General features: G+C 38.1%; 1 protein-coding gene across 1 annotated transcript in view; it reads left to right on the top strand.

Annotated features, from left to right (window-relative positions):
• PCDH11X (protocadherin 11 X-linked) overlaps positions 1 to 23343 on the top strand; it is a 315546-nt gene that overhangs the window by 212235 nt on the left and 79968 nt on the right. The window contains exon 5 of the mRNA XM_030449023.1: positions 191 to 198. Within this exon, the coding sequence (XP_030304883.1) occupies positions 191 to 198 (8 nt within the window). The remainder of the gene's footprint in view (positions 1 to 190; positions 199 to 23343) is intronic.

Genomic DNA, 23343 nt, shown 5'->3' with positions numbered 1-23343 from the left:
AGATTGCCTAGTGCAGTTTCCTAAAGCAGAGAGATTGCTGTTAGATTTCTCCCACCCCTTTTCTGCACATCTTCATGCAGGCTTTGAATCCTCCTTTTTTAATGTCCATACATAAATGAGATGCATGGACAGAGATAGATGAAACTCAGAACAGACCCCAGATTTATTAATATTTTTTTCCTTAAATCAGCCCCATAGGTCTTACATCTGTGTTCGTTTATGGGACTGGAGGCATGCTGTGTATATCACTTCACCCTTTATGGCAGTATACTTCAGGGATAAGTTTTACCTGTAGCTGTGCTTCACTGAAAGAACTTAGCAGAAGTTACTCTCATCATCTGTTTTTCATTGATATCTCTTTGCTTTAGAAACCTAGGAATGTGGATGACACCATACATCCAAAATAGGGTATGCCAATTGCACTCAGATATCAGAATGGTTGGAGGACACACAATTTAAATGGTTGGAAAGAGTAACAACTGCCCTCTTGGATGGAAGAAATCCCATTCCACTAAAGTATTGTTGTAGGTGATGAATGTTTGGGTTTTTTTAATATCTACTAAAATTCTTACTGGTCCTTATTCAGTGATCTATGTTCTCCAAATAAAGGAAGCTCTCTCAGAAGGCAAGGGTGGCAGTCGTGGTGGTAAGGAGAGAGATAACAGAATGAAGAGGAGGCACAGCTGAGGTGATGTTGTAAGCAGGCAATGCAAACCTGAGTTGGTATGTGGGACCATACAGAGCAATGTATATAGCAGAAGACCAAACAAACATAGCTGCACAAAATAAATGCTTCTGAATAAGATTGTTGAGCTATGATAGATGCATTGTCAACCTGCTGCAGCTAAAAGCTAAATACATGAGTTGGAGGGGGAAAAAAAAATCCAGTTGAACAAAATCAATCATTGGGGTGTAGGCTATTAAATGTTGACAGATGGTAAAGGCTGGTTATACTGCTCTGAAACTTTGGGGGATAGCAAAGCACCTTGGAGTAAACTTACACCCTTTAAATCAAAAATGAAAGTTCATTGTTTTCTTTCATTATATGTCAGGGGCCAGTATTCTCAGAGACTGTAACACAGTGTGAAATTACTGGTTTACTCGGGTCTTTATATTTCTGACCTTGAGATCTTGATCATTACAGTCTATCCACATGACAGAACTGCAGGGTTCAGAAAGAGTCTAAATTCTGCGACAACAAAAATCTAAATTTTTAATTTTTTTTTGTTAAATAATGATCAATACTGTTTATGCAAAGTAGAAGTCCGGTAACACTGATTCATTTCATTCTATAGGGAACTTTGCACAGAAACTCCATGAAGCCCTTTCATTTTTTTTCCTACTGGAGCCAAAGAATTTGCCATGCATTTGAATGAAAATGCAAACTGAAGTTGTAAGGAGACAATATTTCAGACTCTTTGGAATTGCTTTCTTAAAGTAATGAAGCTTGCATTGATTTCTACTTTCCCAATATGTTTTAGACTGTAAGGTTTAAATTGTTTAAATTTATATAGAAAATAGGGAGAATAGAGAGGGTGTGTTAACAGTGTGGAGACACAGAGCTTCAATTGTGAGTTTCCTTATGCATTGATCTGACTCTGTTATTTGGTGGTTCTGCCACTTTCTGAGGGCTGAGGACTAATGATCGGTGCTTGCTGGAAGAATGAAGGAGCTGGTAACCAAATTTAACTGTAACAGCCCCTGTTCTCTTCTGATCACTGCCTAGGGAATGCACTGCTTTTTATCAAGTCAATACTAGAATAATTTGAGGGGTACTGAGTGATGAACAGCAGTCATAATTTAAAAGTTCAAATTTACAGATCTACAAAGAAGAAATGGTAAATCAAGGAGCAAAAATAATTCGATGTTTCTACTTCTGCTGGTGGTGAATTTTTCAAAACAGATGATTTATTTTTCCTTCTAATTTGTGTCCTCTGACTGGTTTTCCTCTGAGATGCAGTGTGGGGTAATCATGATGTGTACACTAGCTAAGCTTTTGTGGCTGGATTGCACTGAACAAGCTAGCAGGATCCTGAAGAGGAACTGCCTTTGGTCACTGCTGTTCTGATCTTGTGGTCAGCATTTATGGGGTGAGGACAGGTGGGTGTAAAGAGCACTTGCTTAAATCATTATTTTCATAATCTTCTGAATGTTCTGTCAGGAGGCTCACCTGACAGTTAGTGACACAAAGAAGAAATTGCCTCCAAATAAAAGCCTGCTGGAAATGATCAATCTTCCATAGCTGCTTGGTACAGAAAGCAAAAAGGAATATTGTCTGTTGTATGGCCTGTGACTGACCCCTAGGCATTACTACAGGGCAGTCAGGGCTTCTCTGTGCAGTGAAAGGAACTAAATGTGTATGTGCTAATTAAGCTTAGATAAAATAAATGTTACAGTATATTTTCTGTAGGTAATATTATATGACTGTGACAGACTTTACAGGGAAATCAAGGCCAAATGAAGAAGTGGTACTGCTGCTGTGCATGTCTTTGTTTTCCTTAGAAACAAATAGCAAGGATTATTATTTTGTGATTTCACCTGTTGCAATGGGGTGTGAGGCAGAAGGAATTTTGCAAATATAATTGTGGTTTTAAGGATGTTTCACTTTAATTTTAGATGCTGAGAAGTTAGCAAGGAGGCACAGAAATGCTGATTTTGCCTCTGTCAGCTATGAGAATGGTGACAGTCCATTTATGCCATATGATCCCTGCAGGGAACATGAGAATGGAATAATGTGTATAGATCAAACATGTTTTTGTCTGAAGAGATCTTTACATGGCCCCACAACAAATACTCAGGTCCCTACTTCTTCTGGAGGTGGGTGTCAAATTCCTCCGTTCCATAAGAAAGTTCAAGTCAGGACAATGACAATGTTATTTTTGACATGGAAAGATAAAAACATTAAGAAACACAAAGTTAAAATCCTATTTTCAGCATGTAAATAGAACTGTAGTTGAAAAGGCAACCTGAAAGCTGGGAGGTGGCCCAAGACAGCACCTCATAGCAGGAAGAGTAGATTGGCTGGGTATCCAGATATCCTTTCCTGAACATGTTACTGTGTGCTATTTAGAAATATTTGCAATCCCTGTGTGTTGGATGGAACCTAAGATAAGACTGGTACTACTTAGAAATTTCTTGTTTTAAAACCTCTCACTTGATTTTGTATTTTTATGAAATCTTCTTCTTCTGTTAGTTACCCTGTTGGTCAGATTTTGTTTTCTAATGCTCGTCTTTGTTCAAGAAACCCACATCAGGCAAAGACAACTGTAAGTCTAAAGATTCCTTAAGTTCCTCCAAAATTTTTAGTCTACTTTCTTCAAATTAAGGGGAGTGTGAAAGTTTAAGGAAAATCTTTACTTCAAAATGGATCCTTGATGTCACGCATGAGATAAATCATAGCAGTGGTTGTTTTGACACTCTGGAGTGTCGTTATATTATGCACTGGTTTGCCAAGAGATCTTAAAATTTAACAAGCAGAGGCCAGTGTGAGTGATGAAATGAGGCAGCAGCAGAGCCATTTCAATTATACTTTTATTACACAGCCATTCTTCCTAGAGCACTGCGTACTTTTTCTAATGCTTACTGGAGTATGAAGTGCTTCGTGTGAAGGGAAGGTAGCTCCCATTTTATGACTAAGTGGGCAGTGTGATTGGAACTTGCTTTGACAGCAGTGCTGGGGCTGGGGTAGCATCAGAAACACGGGAGAGCACAGGGAAAAAAGAGTGATGCTCTGCTTCAGTGTAAGGGCTGGGACCTCCTCAGACAATGATGACACTTGATAATTCAGTCATGTTAGAAACAAAGGTACTTGCAAATGGTTTAGGTTGCTCTGGGTTTTGTTTTGTGTTGTTTTTTTTTTTTTGAAGATGATGTACTGCTTCATGTCTCTGGTTAACATTGGTTACCTTTTTTTCCCCCATTTTTCTTTCTCCTTCCCAATAGGCCACTACAACAGCTTTGATATTATTCATATTGCTTATTATCTTTTTCACTGCTTATCTCATAGTTATCTGATTGTACTATGAATTATTCCTGAATGTTTATTACTAATATAGGCTATCATTTAGAAAAGCTATTAAATATTTTGAAGTGGTAATAATGTAACTTGTACTTTAGATTATGAATATAAGTAAGTTCCCCTATCCTGCAAAGACAGTAGCAAGCGTGTTACACAGATTACATGTATAAATACATAAAGATCTGAAAGTTTAATCTGTCTTTCTAATTTATTTACATTTTAAGGAGCAATTTCAAGTTATCAGAAGGGATTATATTAAAATAATTTTCCATTTAAGACTGCAGTAACAGCACCAGGCACTGGAACTCCTCTTGGGTTACCCAGGACATTAAACAGCTTTTGTCGTTGCAGTAGGTTTGTCACAAGGCCTTTACTTGCTTTAGGGTGTGTGCCTTTCTATGCTATTTCATGTGCCCCGTGGACCTCTCAATGTGGTCAGATGGCCTCTACTAACTGCAGAAGCAGCTCAAGTGGCAGCCAGAGGGTTTCTCTGGGTACCTTTAGGATAGTGCTCCAGGGGGACAGGAATGACAGCGGCTTTTTTGGTAATGGAAGAGCTGCACGTGCTCTGGGCAGGCTGGGGTTGGTTGTAGTTATTAAATTCCCATTAGAATACACTAACTTCCATTCTAATACAGCCTTATTAGAAATCTCCCTCAACGTCTGAGGTAATTGTTAATTTAGCCCACTTGTATCTTTCTGAGATTAGTGGGAAAGGAATCTATTTTTTCTCCCTTTAAACAGCAGGGCTGTTTAAATCCTTTAGCTGAATGGATAACGATTACAAGTCTTAACTGACAAGCTACAATTTTTTTCAGTTCCTGAAAGGTCGTTTATAATAACAGAAATGACTAGCACAGCACACCTACAATATCTGTGTTGTGAGGGAACTGTGATTAGAATTTCAGGTGGCACCAAGGGGTACCCTTTTGTATGCAGAGGGAGGCTGTTAGGTATGCTATTCATGTCCACAGCTACTTGGGCCAGCAGCAAATATTCACATTCCTTTCTTATTAAAAAAAAAAAAAATTAAAATGTGATGGTGTAAATGCAAACTGCCTCCATCGATGGGATATTATTAAACTCTTTGGATTAGAAACAGAGGTGCAACATTTCTTGTTACAGAAAGTATTGTCAGACTGTACTGCTGCAGTGCAATGCCAGCAGATGGGGAGAAAAGGGAAAATTCAGTTTTAGATAATGCAAAAACAAAGGATTTTTTTTCCCTTCTATTTGTTATTTGTACTTAAAAAAAAAATGAAAAAAGAACAGAACAGAGTGGGGTTTTTTATTTTGTTCTTTTTAGTTATAACTTGTTAACAAAATTCCTGAATATGCTGCAATGAACATAGAGGCTGAGGTTGAGCTTGAATATTTCTGGTAGAGTTGTAGAACTCTCTCAAATTCAGGAAGTTCATGAACACTACCTCTAGATACAAGGCTGTAAAGTTCCAGCAGGGGTGCTCAGATTTATGTTGTGACATTCCTTAATGTCCTGGCACAAGAGCCATCTGACAGGGCATCTGCATTCATTCAATTGCTGGCCAGTGTTTAACCCTGACATTTTTGCTGCACATTTGGAGCCCACACCTAAAATTGTCTACTGGCAGAGCCCTGCAAGCCTGAAGTGTTGATCCAGGAGTGGCAACTCATGTTCTATTCTTTGTACCTGTGTAGACTTTATTATCTATTGGAAAATATTATTTTCCCTTGTAATATCTGTGATCTGAAGTTAGCCATTTGTAATGCACCCTTGTCAAATTTTGCTTCTGAGCTTGAAGGTGAGCATTTTGTTTGACAAAATTAAGTAATATATTGATATAAAGAAGTTCAATTAAAAATGCTCCTCAACAGTTTAGCCAGTTTTGTATGAATTAGATACTTCTCCGTTTCCTTTTATTTTTAAAAATCCTTCCCATATAATAGTCCACTGCATTATAAAGAATTTTCCATTTGACAATATGCATACATATTTTTCCAGGAATAAGCCCAATTCCCAGTGCTCCAGTACATCACTGTTTAATATAGGCCAATAGATCAAAGGCAACTACTGTAGTTTCCCTCCTGGGTCTGTTAAAGCCCGTACAAATGTGACCCTTTTGTAATATGTATTGTATTATTTAGAAAGCCACCGTTGAATAGAGTTAATCTACTCAAGAAGTTACTGAATTTGGGATTCCTTTTATGTGAATGTTTCTTTGGTATGTTCAAATAAATAGCTATTTAGGTAGTTAACTGATTTGATGTAACCTGGTTACCTACCTAGGAAGCACCTGCACCTACCACACTACGTTACATTTGGACTGTGAACCAGCAGTCACAAATAATTTCCAACTGGTAGCTTATTTCATTTTCAGTGCCCTCAGATGGTTAATGATTCAGACAATTAGCAGTTTGCTAAGGAATCCAGAGAGGAGTTAATGGAGGAGGTATTTTTACACATGCGATTAACCTATGCAAAGTAATTTTTATTTCTGAAGAGTAAATTGTTTTATGATCATATCTGTAAAATAGCTCTGCTATTCTTGTGAAGAAGTACCAGATAAGTAAAATTGCTATGTGCCTGTGTAGAAAAGTGAAATTAAGGAGTGCTGCATATATTTGTGAGAAGTTTGCCTGGATCATATACACCAGTCTTGGAGAGATTCTTGTGTAGCATGGTCAATAGCACATTAAACACTCTACAATGTCTTCTCCAAGATGCTTCACTAGAAAAGCACTAGAAAACTCAGTAAAATACTGCATTGTTAGGCCAAATATTAGTACAATAAATGTCATCTTACAACTAGAATTGAATTATCAGAACCTTAATATGACTTCAGAATATTTCCTAGGATTTAGATGATGCTGTATTACTTTATTGTGCATTTATTATTAAACCATAATGGGGGAGAAAGAGCAGAGTATTCTGCTATTGAAAACAGAATGAAAAAAACCAAAACAAACCCTACTTGGTTTTTAGCAGTACTCCAGATTTAGAAAGTAAAAACTTTCCAGTATGAACTATATGGCTCTCAGTTAAAGAAATGATGGAAGAGAACTTGTATAGTGGTATCAACTTTCACCATGAGATTTTGTAATGATATTGATGATTTATAGGAAATAAGCAGGGCAAAGTGATTGATAATATTGCTTTCTTCTGTAAATTTCTTCAATGTTATTTTCATGCCCACCCAACTGAGGATCTGTAAATTGCTTGGTGTCCACACTGCAGGGTGTCAGCTGCCAAAATTGATGTTCAGCCTTGAGCTCATGCATAACTGACCCAAGCAACCAACTGAATGGTGCAATGTAACTCCACAGTGTTCTTTTGCTTCTCTGTCATGCACTGTGGTTATTTATTATCCTCCCTTACACAATGTAGTACACTTGGGCATATGCTCAGGTGAATAACATAAAAGATTAGTGAGGTCTTTCATTTTTCCCAGGAGACTGAAATTTAGCATTAGGAAAATGAACCAGCATTGCTGTCCTCACCCGCCCCGTGCTTCAAAAGCATGTGTTAAGTTATGTTTGCTTAAATCAACCTTGAAAAAAAAAAAAGACCCTGCAATCAGAGTTTCAGATGCATTAAAAAATGGCTGATCACAGTAATTTCTTTTTGCAGGGAAACGCAGTGAAGTGGTTGTGCACTTTGGATGTTAATACAGAGAGGGCATGTGTGGGAAACTTGCTTTTGCTGACTTACCTAGGCACGGTCTTACAAGTCATTTGTTATGTCATGAAATTTCAAGTAGTTGAGGCAAAGCATCAAGTTCAGTATAAACAAATCATTTATTATATAAGCAAATGAGATCTAAATTACAGTGATTTTTCACCTGATCCAGATCAGTGCAAAGTAAATACTCATTCACATTACACTGTGTAGCTGCAAACGTGGTGCAGCGTTGCAGAGCAAAGGCTGCGTGGTGGGGAAGGATGAAGGGATGAAGTACTCTCTCTCTCTCTTTCCCTGCACATTTTCTGCTTGAGAGTGTAGTCAGGTTTGTGGAAGCCAAGGAACCCTTCCTCCCTCCTCTTGCAGTCTCTCTTGGGGGTGATGGCTGCTGGGCCCTCACATCTTAAAAGAGCAGTTCATGACAAAGGAGATAAAGGAGCCTCAGTCTTTCTCTTCAGTTGCATTTAATTTCCTTGGCCCTGCTCTGGCAGGGGGGGTTGGACTAGATGATCTTTCGAGGTCCCTTCTAACCCCTAGGATTCTATGATTCTATGATTCTATGATTCCTTCCCCTGCATTGTTTTTTGATCTGTGAGAAACTAATTATTCTTTCTCTACAATCTGATCAGTTGAGAAGGAAAAAAAAATACCTTGGACCTGACATTTCCTGAAATTAATGCTATAGGCCTAAAGCAGTTCTAAATGTTTTTGGGTTTTGTTTTTGGGGTTTTTTTTTGTTTGTTTGTTTTTGTTTTTTAAGTTGGTTTTTTTTTTTTAAATGTGTATTTTATAGACGGAAGAATTACTTAATTCCTAATTGTTGAAACAGTGTTGGCCATTTTGAGCTGTCTTTGGGAAATAATTTGGCTTAGAAAACATGACCCATCAAGTTTCCAAAGTCCCAGTGAGTAGAAGCACTGAGGAGCAGGACCAGAGGGAAACATTAGCAGGACCTGGCTGATGGACTGTTCCTTCTGCTTTGGTGGCCACCTGGTCTGTCTCTCAAATGCTGGGGAAGGTGGTAGTTGTTGCTGTTATCAGGCAGAAAAGGATTCCTACTATCAAGTTTGATCTGCACCTGAATCATCAGTACTGTTAAGTTATTGGTAATGATACTCATTTGCTCCAGCCTGGTGCATTGCAGAGTCTTTTCCTGACCCATTTATGCTTCTCCCATGCACCCAAAGCAAGCACTTGTAAAATATTTTCTATTTCCTGTGCTTTACTTCTCATGATTAATAGTAAACCTAGTGATAAATGGGAACGAAAGAGTAGCAATTATAATTTCATTAATCACCTAATAATTGGGGTCCAGGGCTCAACTGTGACTTTAGACTTACACATCCTAAGGAATTAAAGAGAAATTTCTATTAATCACTGGGTCCCAGCTGCTGACAAGGCCTGTTTTAGCAATAGATCTAATCACTTCAAGATGTGCTACAATTAGTGTGAGGATGATAAAGCAGTTCATCCTCTGAGCAAGCTTTCTGGTCCCGGGAGGTTGCAGGCAGGAGCCTCTCTACTACACCAGTGATTTACCTCTAAATGTTCTCTGCTTAAGTCATGCTTCCCTGGAGATTTATAAATGTTTAAATCTTTTAATAAACTTAACATGACTTATGGGGTCTGATCAAAGATGGATGGTTTGTTACTCTTGGATCTCTGTGTGCTGACTTGGCTTTCTAGTTGCTGGGTGGTGTGCACCCCCAGCCAGAAAACAAGCAAACAAAAAAGATGTTGAAATTAAGGGCATAGTATGTTTATTAATTTGTGCGTGAAAAAACATCTGGTTGCAATTACCCCATTGTGCCTCAACTTATTGAGGAGGTATTGATGAGCAGATGTGTGGTTAAGTGGTAAATTAGAATAGTGCTGTGCCTGATTTTGTGTAACCAAAGAGCAGCTTTCTAACACCATTAGCAGTCAGTGTGTCCAGGTATGCCAAAAATAGGGAAATGTATCTTATGCTCCTATTTCAAACCTCCAGGTGGCTGGAGCATTTTTTATATAAATCTTCTAGTGAAATTCTTTGAGTTCACTGTCTCTCTTATCTGCCTTAAGTACAGAAATAAATGAAGCCACCAATGTGTGAGCAACATTCTGAAAGGAAAGACTCCATGCATAGAGAAATAATGAATTTTCTAAAACCTATATGTGGAGATAAGCCACAGGTATCCATGTTTGAGATACTGAAATGATGTAGCTAAGGCAACTGGAATAATAATTTGACATCAGAAGGAAGCTGATAAATGAGTTTTCAGGGAGTTGTATACATTTTCTACAGGTTATTTAAACTCCTTTCAGCAAAAGTGAGACTTGTCAGAAATATGACTATCTATTGAAGTTATCAACACAATATTTGTGTTGATCAGTCCTTCCTGGTTTTGGTGAATCTCCACAATGGTTTATTGGTTTTGAATAGAAGATGCGAAGTAATCTTCTAAAAACAAATAGACAATTTGCAAGGCTTTTCTATTAAACCTGCTAAGCCAGGAATTGTCCATGACTGTGTAAGTGGTTCCATGTTGCAGTATTCATAGGATATCACTATCATGGAGCTGCCAGGGTGTAGAACAGCCTTCCCCACGTATAGAGAAGACTCAGCCAAGACCTGTTCTGAAACCAGTTCATCGAACTGAATGTGCAAAAAGTGGGGAGAAAGTTAAAAGCAAATGAATTTTGGGTGTCAGTTTGTTTGAAGCTCAGCAAATGTTGACATTTGAGTTTAATCAAACACGGGATAGTTAATATCATAGAACAATATAATCATTTTATATACAAACATAAAGTACCAGCTGGATCACTATTTCACACCTGTGAATTTGAAAGAATAGAACTAGATCTGTGCTCTTTCTGGATCACACCTTCATTCGGAAGAGCTGCTCAGAGGCACCCATCCTAAACAAGGGCTCTGGCTCCTGCCCTGCAGTGTCAGGGAGCTCCTAATGAATAGTAAAAGTAAATGAAAAAAAACGGCTTTGCAAGGTGTCCCTGAACTGAATACGTGGGTTTGGAAAGTTAAATTAAAATCTTGACCCAGTGATTAGGGGAATTGCATCTGATTGAGGTGAGTCACAGGAGTTTGAAAGTAATGATCTGAGGTGAAGCTGGCACATCAAATACTTTGTTATTGAAATTGAGCTGTGCAAATAGCTTAATTGCAAATCATTCAGTTAGTGAATTTAGCTTCCTTTTAAATCCAGAGGTTGGTTGAAAGTGAGCTTTGGTTTCCTTAGTGGTATTTGCTGTTCCGATTGTTTCTCATTTGACTCTGGGAGGCACTAAGCTGCTTGTTTTCTCCATCACAATCCAGTCTCACCTGTATGGCTCTGTGGGTGCTGCTGCTTGTACCACTTGGTGAAGAGGGTGTCTTAAAGGGAGAGAGGGCTGGACACAGCTCCTGAAGCCCTGGGTGCTTCGGATAGACAAGCAGAAACTATCTTTAGTAGCAAGGTTCAGAGGAGCTACAAGGAGCTCCCCCTCTTTGCGAGGCTCAGTTAAAAGCTGACTCTCTAGGGTGAGTCTTTGGCCTTTCCCTCTGTGTCAGCAGCTGTTGCTTCCCTAAGAGCTGCTTGTGCTGATGGGAGAATTTGGAGAATGTTGCCCAAGAGAGTTTGTACTCAGAGAAGTTGGGGTGCTCAGCAGCACGGTGAGGTGAACTGATGTGAAGGGTGGAGTATTGTGGTCCTCTGAATCCAAGTGGATTTGTTTATGGGATATTCACTCAGCTTTTATGATTCTTTTTCATGTTTCTGAGCAATCCTTATTTTCCCATGCAAAGAGTGGGGGGATGTTTTGAGAGCAAGTGGGCTGAGTTTCCAAGGTACACTTGATTTACCAGTCATAGATTAGGTTATATGACTTTATTACTACAAGTAGAACAGGTGACTGACATACTTGTTAATGCAGGAATATTGTGATATGTAAGAATAGAAATAATTTGAAGATAATAATTTTAAAATTCAATTGCTGTTGTTACACCCTCCCTTTATCCTTTTGTTATGAAGAGACTTTTTGGATCTGTCCTCTATTCTACATTATGCTGCACAGACAATAAGCCAAAAAAAAAAAAAAATCTGTGAAGAAATTTTGGCTGATTTGTTTGTTTGTTTGTTTCTTCAATAACAGATAAAAGGTATTTTGCATTCTTGTAATATTGATTTATTCACTGGCATTCACCAAAAAATTATTAACTATAGAATTTTGAATTTTAAGTGGAGTTCAAAATTATTGGTCCTAAAAGAGAGTGCTCAGATGGTATCTTCTTTTTAAATGGTGATATAAACAGTTGAAAGCATCAATGTAGAACAAAGGAATGAGAAAAGCTGAATTTATGTAAGAGCATAGCAACAGAACATGAATAGAAATACTGAGATGTTTTTCAAGAAAATGAATTACTTTCTGAACTGTTTGCTTACTATTAGTGTTAGACTTTTGGCAAATGCTGCAAGTTCTTGAAAATCTCATCCAGTACTTTTTCTACAAATATGGTTAATTTTTGTATTGTTTTTTTATTGTGTTGATAGCACTTTGTCACACAGGAGGAACTAACCCCAGCAACTAGTTTTGAGATTTGAAAATAATTACCATCTTCATACTTGGTACTGAATTACCACCTTTTGTCTTTGCTTAGGCAAACGTTCTCTTTTTCATCTTCTGTCTAAAGGCTGGCACTGCTAAGGATGGTGTAGAAACAATTTTTGTCAGTGTGTGTTTTGATGCAGTCCCAATTAGAGATACATAAGCATATACTGGTCCTGTTCCTAAGGGCCTGTATTAAGTAGTAGCTGAAGGTATAAGCTTTACACAGTTATTTAATACTCATGACTGTTTTGTTTTTCTTCAATATACACTTATATTGTGGTTTAATATATATGGGTATTTAAAGAATTTTTAATATTATAGAAAACTTACACAGATGTTGAAACAGTCATTTTGTTTGTTGATCACATTGCAGACCAGAGCATAAAAAGAAATGCAAAAAGCTTTTCATTCATTCTTATACTTGCTTCCTTCCTTCCTTCTCTAGAAGCATTTTCTTCCTGTTTTCTTTCATACTCACAGATTTCTGTATATGCTGTATAAAAATAAAGCAGTATAATATTGCACCTTCCAGTAACAATACTGCAGATCAGCATGGAAGGTTTCATTACACTCACTCATTTCACCCAGGTTATGAAAGCCTGTGACTGATTAGTACCAAATAAATATTACAGCAAATGTTAACTACTGCAGCCTGAAGTTTTACAATAATGGAAAGAGAGGAATAAAATGGATTTTAAAAAGGGGGAAAGGGAAAAAGGAAGTCTGTCTCCCATCAGGTGAAGATACTAGTTTTCACTTGTCAATGATGAAATGAATATGCAGTAAAAATTAATATATAATAGACAAGTTATGTAAAATCACTATACAGGTGACTATTAGGCACAGCCAATATTCATAAACCTTCTTGTAGGATCCTTTTACATCCTTTTTTATTGTTTTTTCACAGTCTCTTCCAGTCAGAGGAATCTCAGTTTAGAAAAAAAAGACATAGAATTTATAGGACTTATTTATGGGAATCAAGAGATTCGTATGTTTTTATTTTTAAAATTAAAAAAAACCTCTTTTCTCTGAGAATCTTTTAATTTAAACCCTGCATCCTGAAAAGAGTTTTGGCTGCTTTAGCCTGATTCAGTCGAGGCAGTCCCGTAAGTCTTGTGGCACAATGAAGTGTTTCTTATAAAAGATGTGAGAAAGCTTTCTCCTCATTTACGTCAATCCTTTAGATCCCTGGAACATCTCTCAACAAAGGGCAGGAGGGTAGTAATTGCTGGTTGTGTGGAGATTTTGTTCGGACAAAAGGAAGAGTACAGTTTGTAACCTGTGTCTTACACTTTGGATAACTTCAGATTCCAGAGCTTTCTCATTGTTTCAGCATATTTAATTTCTTCTCTCAGTATATTCTGTTGACACTTATTAGCTTCCTATTTAGGATTTAAAGTTCACCTTGAGCTAGTGCTGCACACCAACTGAGGAAATCTTTCTGTTTCTTTGTTCTAATTTTTGGCAGAAGATGTATTTGCAAGTAGGTGTAGTGTCCTTGCATATGGTATCAGCTCCACAGCATTGTGCATGCAGTGCTTTGTTATAGTGATTTGTAGCAAGAAATGTTTGCTTTTTAATTGTTTGGGTTTTTTTTTCTGCTGGTGCTTTGCTCTGATGTTTAAGTTTTGTTATGTTTGCTAGAGTTTGTTTTCATTATTGATGCCATCTGTGGAACAACTTGGCTTCAATCTATTTTTGAAGAATATATAACATTTTCACTAAAAGTAATTCTCATGTCAAGACATGGGCATGTTATGGATTGTAAATCTTGATTTTACTGCTAAGCTCTGCCAGATTTACTTGCCACTCTGTGCAGTCCTGTGTTGAGTAAAATAGTGTCATTGTTATTTTTTAAACAGTTAAGGACATCATTTCAGTATTAGAAGGGGAAAAAAATTCCAAGTGTCCTTTCCTTCTTGTTTTTTAGGCTGTCCCACTCTGCAGGTTTTTTTTACTCAGTGTGTAACCAAGGTGGCATTGCCTTGTTAATGTTGTACCTTATTAATAATCTAATTAGCATTCTTTTTTAATGTGCACTGCAATTCAGGTACCAGAGGGAAGCTCCTTTGCTCAGTTACTGTCATTGCTTAGCCAAATACTATTATGATAAAGAGTAGTTTTATTTATTTGGTTGTAAATGCTACTGCAGCTGGGAGCCCCATCCCTTCACTAGGTGTGAGAATCTTCCCTGTGCTTAAGTTTTCATAACAATTTTTTGTTGACCTCAACTTTCCCCATCCCCAGTGCAGAAGTTCTGTAAGATGAAGGTGATGGAGCCATGACCTGGACAGCACCTTCAGAGGCTGATTTTGTGGTTGAGTCTAGCAGAGCAGCATCTCAGGATGCAGAGATGGCACAGCTCTGATCTCACTGGCGAAGCACACCCTGAGGAAGAGATGGGTGTCTTTGGCATGAAATATGACAGGTTTGTCATGTGGGACCTCTAACTATTTTTGTGGAAGGTCTGTACAGAATCAGCACACTTATGTCCTTGAAATCGAAATGTTTCCATGGGCAGAAGTGTATATCCTGGCAAAAGTGTATGCAGCGGAGGGTGAAGAGGGATAATTAATTCATGGACAGGCGTTTTGACTGCCTCTGTTCCCACAGAGGGGGACTTGGGCTGGATTTGCCACTCAGCAAGGGCAAGCTCTCTCCACTCACATGTACCTGCATTTCTATGCAGATTGGGATTACAGCAGCACAATGGAGGGCTCCAGCATGAGAACCATGCTTTAAGCATCTGAGGTTCAAGGGTATATCAGCCACCTTTAGTATTTAAGTTCCTCTGACAAATCCTAGAGGCAATGGAGGAGCTGTGGCCAGAGGAAAGTGCTCTATGAGTGCAGTGTTAGGCTGCAAAATGGTGGGGAGGTGACCTCCCCAGCAAGGGAACACTTCAGCTGCCTGAAGTCTGCCCAGACTTTACCCCAGTGATAGAAATCTGTTTCCTAACTTCTGTTGCTAAGTTTGAGTAGCTGTATACAGAAAGCAGCACAGAGTTCTGCTGGTTTGTGCCCCATTTCATCTGCAGACTGACAGCAAATGTGAATGACAAACTTGATGCCTCGAGTTCCTTGGGTCATTGTAGCACTTGCAGTGTGTCTCTATCCTCTTACAAAACATATGAAAAACTGTACTTCTGTGGTTTAAAAATGATTTACCATTGATGTGATAGTTTAATTCTTTACTGTAGAAACTGTCTGATTAATATCAAGCCATTAACTCAATTTTATAAAACCATTAGCTTAACATGATCAGTTGCAAACGAAGCTGCACTTTACCTTCTTCATTCACAGAAGACTCTGTTATGGCAAAATTTGAAGGATCGTGGGAGGACAAGGATGAACTTTCCTCTTACCCACTAGCCCTGTGAACATTGTTGTGAATATGTATTATGAGTGAAGCAGTTGTTGAAGCCAAAAAGGGGAATGAATTCTGACTGGATGTTCTAACCAGAATGTCAGTCAGCAGATGGTCTGATGGCACACTTGTAATTTATTAGCTAACATGAGATACTGTATTGATTTAATACCATGTCTGTTATACTGACTTGCTCCTATGTGCTACAGTTCTGCATTGGAGCATGACCTCAGTGAAAGCACTTTTAGGTCCATACCAGCTCTACTATAAATCATGCCTCTCACCAGAACACTCCTAAATGTTGACTAGTAATTAAAATTTGCATGGAGATGGGTGTATCTAGCCAGCCACATGAGCTATTTTGTAATTTGATATGTTTAATCTGTTTGCATTAAACTTCAAGCTCTTCATCTAGTTTTGCAAGAGTGTGTGTGCAGTTCTCACTTCAATTGTTAAGAATCCATGTTTCTGGTGTGTTTTCAGAAGTACATGTTCTTAATTTTACAAGATTTCAGAGAGGTAAATGTATAAAAACCTTTGAGGATCTGAATTTTTTTTTTTTATAGAAGTTTTTATTTCTTATATGAAAATTCAAAACTTGCTGGATTTCTTCTCTCAAGCTAAAAAAGTCTCAAGTTATTTAAAACTGAAGAAAAGGTTAGGAAAGCACTTTTCCCATTACCTCAGAATTAATATTTTATATATATTACTTGCATGAAGTGTATCTCCATCAGTCTGAGATCTATGGTATTCTCTCCATTTAACTGCAAGTTTTCTAGGTTCTCTGGAGATGTGGTATCCAATCTTTCTATTAAAAGAGAGCGCAGGCAGTGGAGTTTGACTTCCCTGAGGAGAACAGAATGAAGTGTGCACAGATTGCTCTATAGATTCGGAAGCAAAAGGGGCAGGAGAAGGGAGATGAGAGATTTATGTTCAGTTATCAGCAAGACTTGGGTCACACTGGTGACCTTCAACCCGGGGTCATCAGCCTTTGGAAGGTGAACTGTTTCATGATTTGTATCAATAGTCACATAGGTCCTTGGATTTCTAGACTGTCAAGACTGGGAATTTTATGACTGCTCTTTGGCAAGTCATCTTGCAAAACATCTGATTTCTCTTAACCACACCTGAACTTCTGTATGTGTTGTGAGGACATTGCCTTTTATCTCTGAAGGGTTTGTTTGATACAAAGCTGCCTCTGAGTTATGCTCCATATCGATACAACCACTAAATTTAAAGCTATGTAAAATCTGACATACAGAATGACAAGCCCTATGATTAAAAGCCAATAACAAATAAACAATTAATATTTTATATTTATATTTTTATGCACTCAGGAATTTTAAACAGTTATATATCTTTGCATTGCATCAGAATTTATCACAGATTAGGTGGAGTAAAAATTGATAGTTGCATGTCTAGATATTATCTCTATTAATCGAATTTCCAACTTTTAGATGCGGATAGGAAGCATCTATTTACATAAAATTTACACACCAAATTCATTCTTGACTAATGGAAAGTTAAAAAAAATATAGCTATGTTCACTGGCTTTGCTATTGCTAGTTAGTTTCTAGTAGTTAATTGAATAGATGAGATTACAGAATGAAACCAATTCAGCTAGCAGTGTTTTGCCAGACAATTAGAATTTAGTGATAGGCTGAAAAACATTAGTAAACAGTAATGGAGAAATGACAGCTTGGATTAATGTCAGAGTGGAATGCTCTTTGTTGCAGGTATGATAGTTTCTGAGTATTAAGTGAATATTTCTAAGACTCTGAATTCTGAACATGTAGTTAAATTAGACTGGAGGAATATTTAAAAGGCAAGATTGCAAAATTTAACATGAACTTCCCTGCTCTCAATATTACCATTATTTTCTTAGTGTTTTGTATCTATGGTGTGTATTCACTATAGAAGGAACCCAGGTGGCACTGGAAAACGTACCATGCTTTGTGCTTTGAAAACAAGGAAGCAATGCAAATGTGGCTTATGCCAAGGAGGTGTTTGTAACAGGTCAAGTACAGAATGATGCCTCGTGCTAATGAAGTCCCTGTATCTGTGAGCAGACAAGTGTAAACTTGGGCAAACTCTAACCATATTCTGTTTCATGTATCAGTGGTATCTGAGAGTGGTGTGGAATGGGTTTGATTTCTATTCTGGCCTGAGATGTGACCATATCCCAGAAAATCTTATGACTAAATAACTTGTAATCAGTTCCCTTGGAAAGTTACAGTGAAAATTTAGCAGTTTAAGAATATAGAACCCCAGGACTTTGCACACATTACATGTAAGCTTTGAGGTGTGTACAGTGTTTTTTATCAGGTCTGAATTAAGCAATAGCTAACAATTGGAATAATAAAAAAGTCCAGGTGGCCACATTTGGAATATCTTGGGGTTTTGCTGAATCATGGGTATTGGTTGGTCTTTGTGTCCTCCAGGATGAGAGCACCAAACACAGATGTTCACTTCTGAATGTCCTGGTCTAGTCCTGGTATAATAAATAGGACATGATGATGCGAATTTACAGATATTTATAAACTACTTGTAAAAATAAACAAATAAACCATCTAACAGTATCAGTTACTTGCATGTCTACCTATTAATTTATTAATTATTAAACAATTAATGCAGTTAATAGTTATTTTTTGTGCTGGAGAGGCAGATACAATTACCTCTGAAAATTAGTTACTCTTTCTTCTGGAACTGGGCTCTTGCTAAATTTATAGAAACTCTTCAGAATGAAACTAATTTGAAACAGAAAATTAAATGTTAGTTAGAGGTGACTGAAGATGAGTGTTTTCCCAAGATCCTTTTGTTTTATATAAATGTGCTTATTTCTGTGAAACAAGGATTTTAAAGTGCTAACTCTTTGATACTCATCTTGTGAGTGGTTTTCAGTCTGACTTTATTTTCCCACCACTAAAATATTTCCTGCTGTTTTGAAGCTGCATGCAGCTGGCAACAACATTTTGAAATATTCTTATAATAAAATGTAACACACAGTGGTATGGGGAACTGCACTGACATTAATTCTCAGTTTAACCATGCTAAAAATTAGTGACTAGGAGTAGAAAAGTATTGAGAGGGGTTCTGAGCCAAATGGGGTGATCAAATGATGATGTGCTTGGCCTTTGCTTTTAGGGCATCTGACAGATCTGTGTCAGCATTGCCACCGAAAGGACTTGATCGATCTTAAATTAGGCTTGTCTTGCTAGGTCTACAGGCTGTTGCTCTTATTTTTCCACAAAGAACAAAGGTTTTACAGTATAGTCAGCTTTTCAGGTGCATGGCAAGTAGCAGATCACTGTAAAAGCTCTGTGTTCTCAACTATGGAGCTGAGCAAAAATCTCAAATAGCTCCTTTTTTACCCATAATCTCCTTTTCATAGTTTATGGAGCAATGAACTGAATTGAGATGGCCATAAAAAAGGTCACTCAGAGCTATTAACATCTGGTGGAATCTTTAGAAACCAATACAAGTAAGACACCTGAGGGAGCAGTGGGCAACCTCAGTTAATCACCAACCTCACTGTCTCCACAGGTCACAGCTTTGTTGGAGGTATCTACAGCAAAAAAATAACCAGTCCAAAATGGACCTGACATGGTCAAAGCCTCTCGTGGGCCTTTCCAAGTAAAATGAAGTCGGTTGGTAAAGACCTGATAGGTAAAAAAAAATGAGCTTAAAATAAATTAACTAATTTGACTGAAAGTGATTAAGAAAGACACAGGTCTGGAGGGGGTTCCTCAGTGGGGATTGGGCTTATTTGGTGGAAAGAGTTTCTTCAGTGGGCACTGCTGGAGTCAGAGGAGGGCACAGCCTAATACTTCTAAATTAATAATGTCTGAAAACATATTTGTAATCCCAGGTGGTTGCTTAAATTAGTCTTTTGTTTAAATAAGATAAAAACTATATTTTTAAGGGAGGGCTGACCATTAGGGAATTAGAGTAGAAAAAAAGTATTCCCAGTATGATGTATGCTGGGTTTATGCACATCTATATTGAAAAATAACTTCTAAAATAATACACAGGGAGATAAATTGTGACTGGATTTCAGCATGCTGATTAATTTGGTGCTCAGTGTACATTTCCCAAAAAAGGTTAATGAATCTGTTGAACTAATGAACTTTTCTTAATTAATACGAGTTTCAATTTTCTCAGAGCAAGGGCGTTAGAGAAGAGAGCAATGAATATCAGACAAATAAGCAGATATTCATCACAGTTTTGTCAATTAAAAATATACAGAGCACTGAGGTTTTTTGCTGCCTTTATCCAAGACTCTGTAGACTGTACGTGCGTATGTCAATAGCAAAGTATTTTTATAGGTAGTTTTTTGTTTCTCTGAGTCTCTTTGTGAAGCTGTTTCACAGAGGTGAAATTTCCTACGAGGAAAAAAAATCCTTATTCTCTTAGTTAAAAATTGGCCTGTAGGTCCTACGATGGAAAGGTCTCCCCTCACTGTGGAGCCTTTTTTCCCCTCACTAATGTCTGAAACTAAGCTGCCCTCAGGCCTTGAGCAAATGGCCAACCTTGTAAAGAGTGTGCTCACCAAAGTGCCAAACGAGAGCTGGCAGGAGCTGCAGGAGGGGGATTCTCGGAGGAGCACGGTAGCTCCTGCTCCGTGTTTGCCTGGGGTGAAGTTACAAAGTGGTTGCTCTCTGTCGGGATGAGCAGGTAGCTGAAGAAGGAGAGCAGTAGCTGGGAAGGTGGAAGTCTCTGCCTGCCCCTGCAGAACCCTCCAAGGGCTTTGAGGAAACATATGCTGGAGTGTGAACTTCCCAGTTGCCTGCCAGTGACACGCAGCATCCCCCGGTAGCCCACTAACCACTTCGGGGCTTTACAGCTGCTTTCATGACTTCCTTCACTGATTTTCTTCCCACTTTCCACCTTTCTGTGTGTGCTTTGGACAGTGCTTCATGCATTTGCTTCTCAGAGTCCTTGTGAAGTGATAAGGCTGGAGTCAAGTGGCTGGAGTATTCCAACTTGTGGTTATCAGAGGGCAGATCCTTCAGGTCTCCTCTTGTTCATAGTCTAAGTGAAGTGAACTTTTCAAGAGTGCAAGCTGGGTGTATGGCTTCAAACTAGGGAGATTTTATTTTCTCTGTAATTATATTAAATGCCTTAATAAAGAAAAAGGTATCAAATAGATCATTCCTATTTATAAAAGTAGTATTTATGCTGTTATTCCACTAAGTAGCTATTAAAAATTGTCAAAGATGATTTGTAAAATAGGAAGCAAGAGCTTAATTATGCAGCCTTTACTGGTATGCAGAGCTCCCTGTTACATCCTCTCTCTGAGGCAGGAAATTTATTGAGCTCATCCACCAAAGTGAAGTAACTGGGTGTGGGGGAGAGCAGAGGAAACACAGCCAGTATGAAGGGTCATTCAGGTGCATGTTCTGCTCTCTACAGTTTCTTCTGAGACCCAGTCCAAGTGTTGGGCTGCTCTGGCTGCCATTTGTGAACCTTTTGTACAGTTTCAAGGGTCCTTTTTAATTTTAGCTCATGGATGCAGCAGCTGATAGACCCCTCTCATTTTTTCTTCCCTTACATTGTCTTCCCGTTTCTCAGAATGAGCTTTGAAGGAAGTCTGTGATGCTTTGTGGCATTGTTGTACCAGAACGTAGTCCTGCACTGGAGTTACCCTTACTGATGGGTGGGATTATGGTGACTATAGCAAGAAATCCCTGTCTCTTTGTATTTGCTTGCTTATCTGGTCAGAGCTGATGGTCTGTAGGAGAGGCAATAAACTGCTGTCACCACAGGGCTTGAAAAGAGCTTGCAAGGAGTCACAGGGAGCCATGAAACAACAGCTGTTTCTGTTCCAAGGGTGAGCAGGTTCCTGTGAATTGGTTGATATTAAAATACTTTTACATAATCTTTTAAATCCTTTGATTTCTTGTAGCAGAGAAGGTCCCCTCTTGCTTCTAATATATTGTGTGTGTTTTCTAAATGCTTTTCAATGTTTTAAAATTCTAGTACTTAATAAAAACAAAGTTAGTAAATTACTTGGCAGTAAAAATAAATTGCCTGTTATTTTTCAAACGTGTAATGTTAAGCAATTATTCAACTTATGCAAAAACCATTAGGCAAAAAAAGCCACAAAACCCTGATATGAATTCTGTGTATGGACTCTCTTTTATGTCCTCTTTTGTACTAGTTCTGATATTTACTTTCTAAAGCCACTGATAGACATAGTTGAGGGATTAAGCTATTATTAAGTAAGTTTAAAATAAAGCTTCTATATTCTTCTGCCCCTCTCACTATTACATATGACTTTCAAAGTCACTTTTATAGAGTTTATAGAAAGTTCCAATTACCTAGGAGAAAAATTCAAATTAGTCAGTGTGATCTAAAGAACAATGAGTAAGACTGGCCTTAGTGGGAAAAAACTTCTACTCTGTCTTTACATGTGTATTTAAAATCACAAGCCTTTGTATAACAAGATAATATTGTGTTAGTTAACAGTTTGTTAGCAACAAAGTATAGAAAATGGAATTGACTTCTTTGTTTTGCCTTTGTTGGCATTGTTATGCTCCTGTTTCCAGTTCCAGGAACTGTATTATTGATGAGATTACATGACTTAGATTAATCTTACAGAGGTACATGGGATGGAGGGGAAGACCATTATATTTTTGTATTTTTAATAATTCACACTTCAGACAGATAAAAGTCTTACAGTATATTGCATTAATGTACAGCCACTGGTGTAATCCCAATCCCTTCTGAAGCACTGCTGGTGGAGATCCAGCTGGGTTGCTGGGCACTTTGCAGTATGGATTGAGCAGCTGCTGGAGGAGCGGTATGGACATGCACTTGGTAATCAAATGCTTCCTTTGAGCGGGAAGCTGTAAAATAAAGCAGCTTTAGAACAGGAGTGCTTTGAAAAAAGGAGTGTGTGTTTCTAATGTGCACAATGAATATAAGTAAAGGCAGCGCCAGGAAGCAGGTTAATGCCCCAGCTCCTCTCATGCTGCTTTCAGGATGCTCAGGTGGGTGTAGAGCAGGATAAAGATGAAATGTTTTCTGCTCCACTGAAGGCCCAGGTATCTTAAGAGGTTGAAAACCACCCAGCTCCTGTGAGGGCTGAAATAGGTCTGCTTGTAAGCCTCTGTTTTTCTCCCCAGCATCTGTGGGAAATCAGGCATATGATGATTAATCCTTGTGTTACATTGATTGAGCTGTTTGTACAAAACCAGCTCTGTTAATGTACAGCTCCATCTGTAGAAAATACAGAATATTCAGGAGCTATAATGTAACAATCAAGAAAAGCTGCTCACGTTCCTCCTCAGAGAGTGCTGCAAGGACACGGTACAAAAATAAGGAACCAAAAATGTTAACTAAACATGAAGTTGCAATATTCCTTTAGTGCTTTTGTAAGATTTTGTAAAGAAATCTGCGCTCTCTCATATTCAGCAAGCTTGTTTCTGTTTTGAAAATAAAATTTTGGTTTGCTATGCTCATTTTTAACTTGTGTAAATATTTGCTTGTATTTTCATACTTAACTGCATTGTATTTCTTTTCTTCCACTGTCACAGATGCAGGCAATTTTCTATGCCTTCCCCCCAGCATTTTTTTGGCAGCTAATGAATGCAGTCCTTTGGATCTCATCTGATCTTTGGCAGGATATCTGGAATTGATGTCCTAGGATGTGTGTAGCTAGCTCAGTAATGATGTTACAGGAAAACTAAACACTCCAAGCTACAAAGCTCTATTC

This window comes from Calypte anna, chromosome 4 (genome assembly GCF_003957555.1).
Source record: "Calypte anna isolate BGI_N300 chromosome 4, bCalAnn1_v1.p, whole genome shotgun sequence".
NCBI lineage: Eukaryota > Metazoa > Chordata > Aves > Apodiformes > Trochilidae > Calypte > Calypte anna.
The sequence above is the reverse complement of the archived record's forward strand: the minus strand, read 5'-3'. Positions and strand labels throughout refer to the sequence as shown.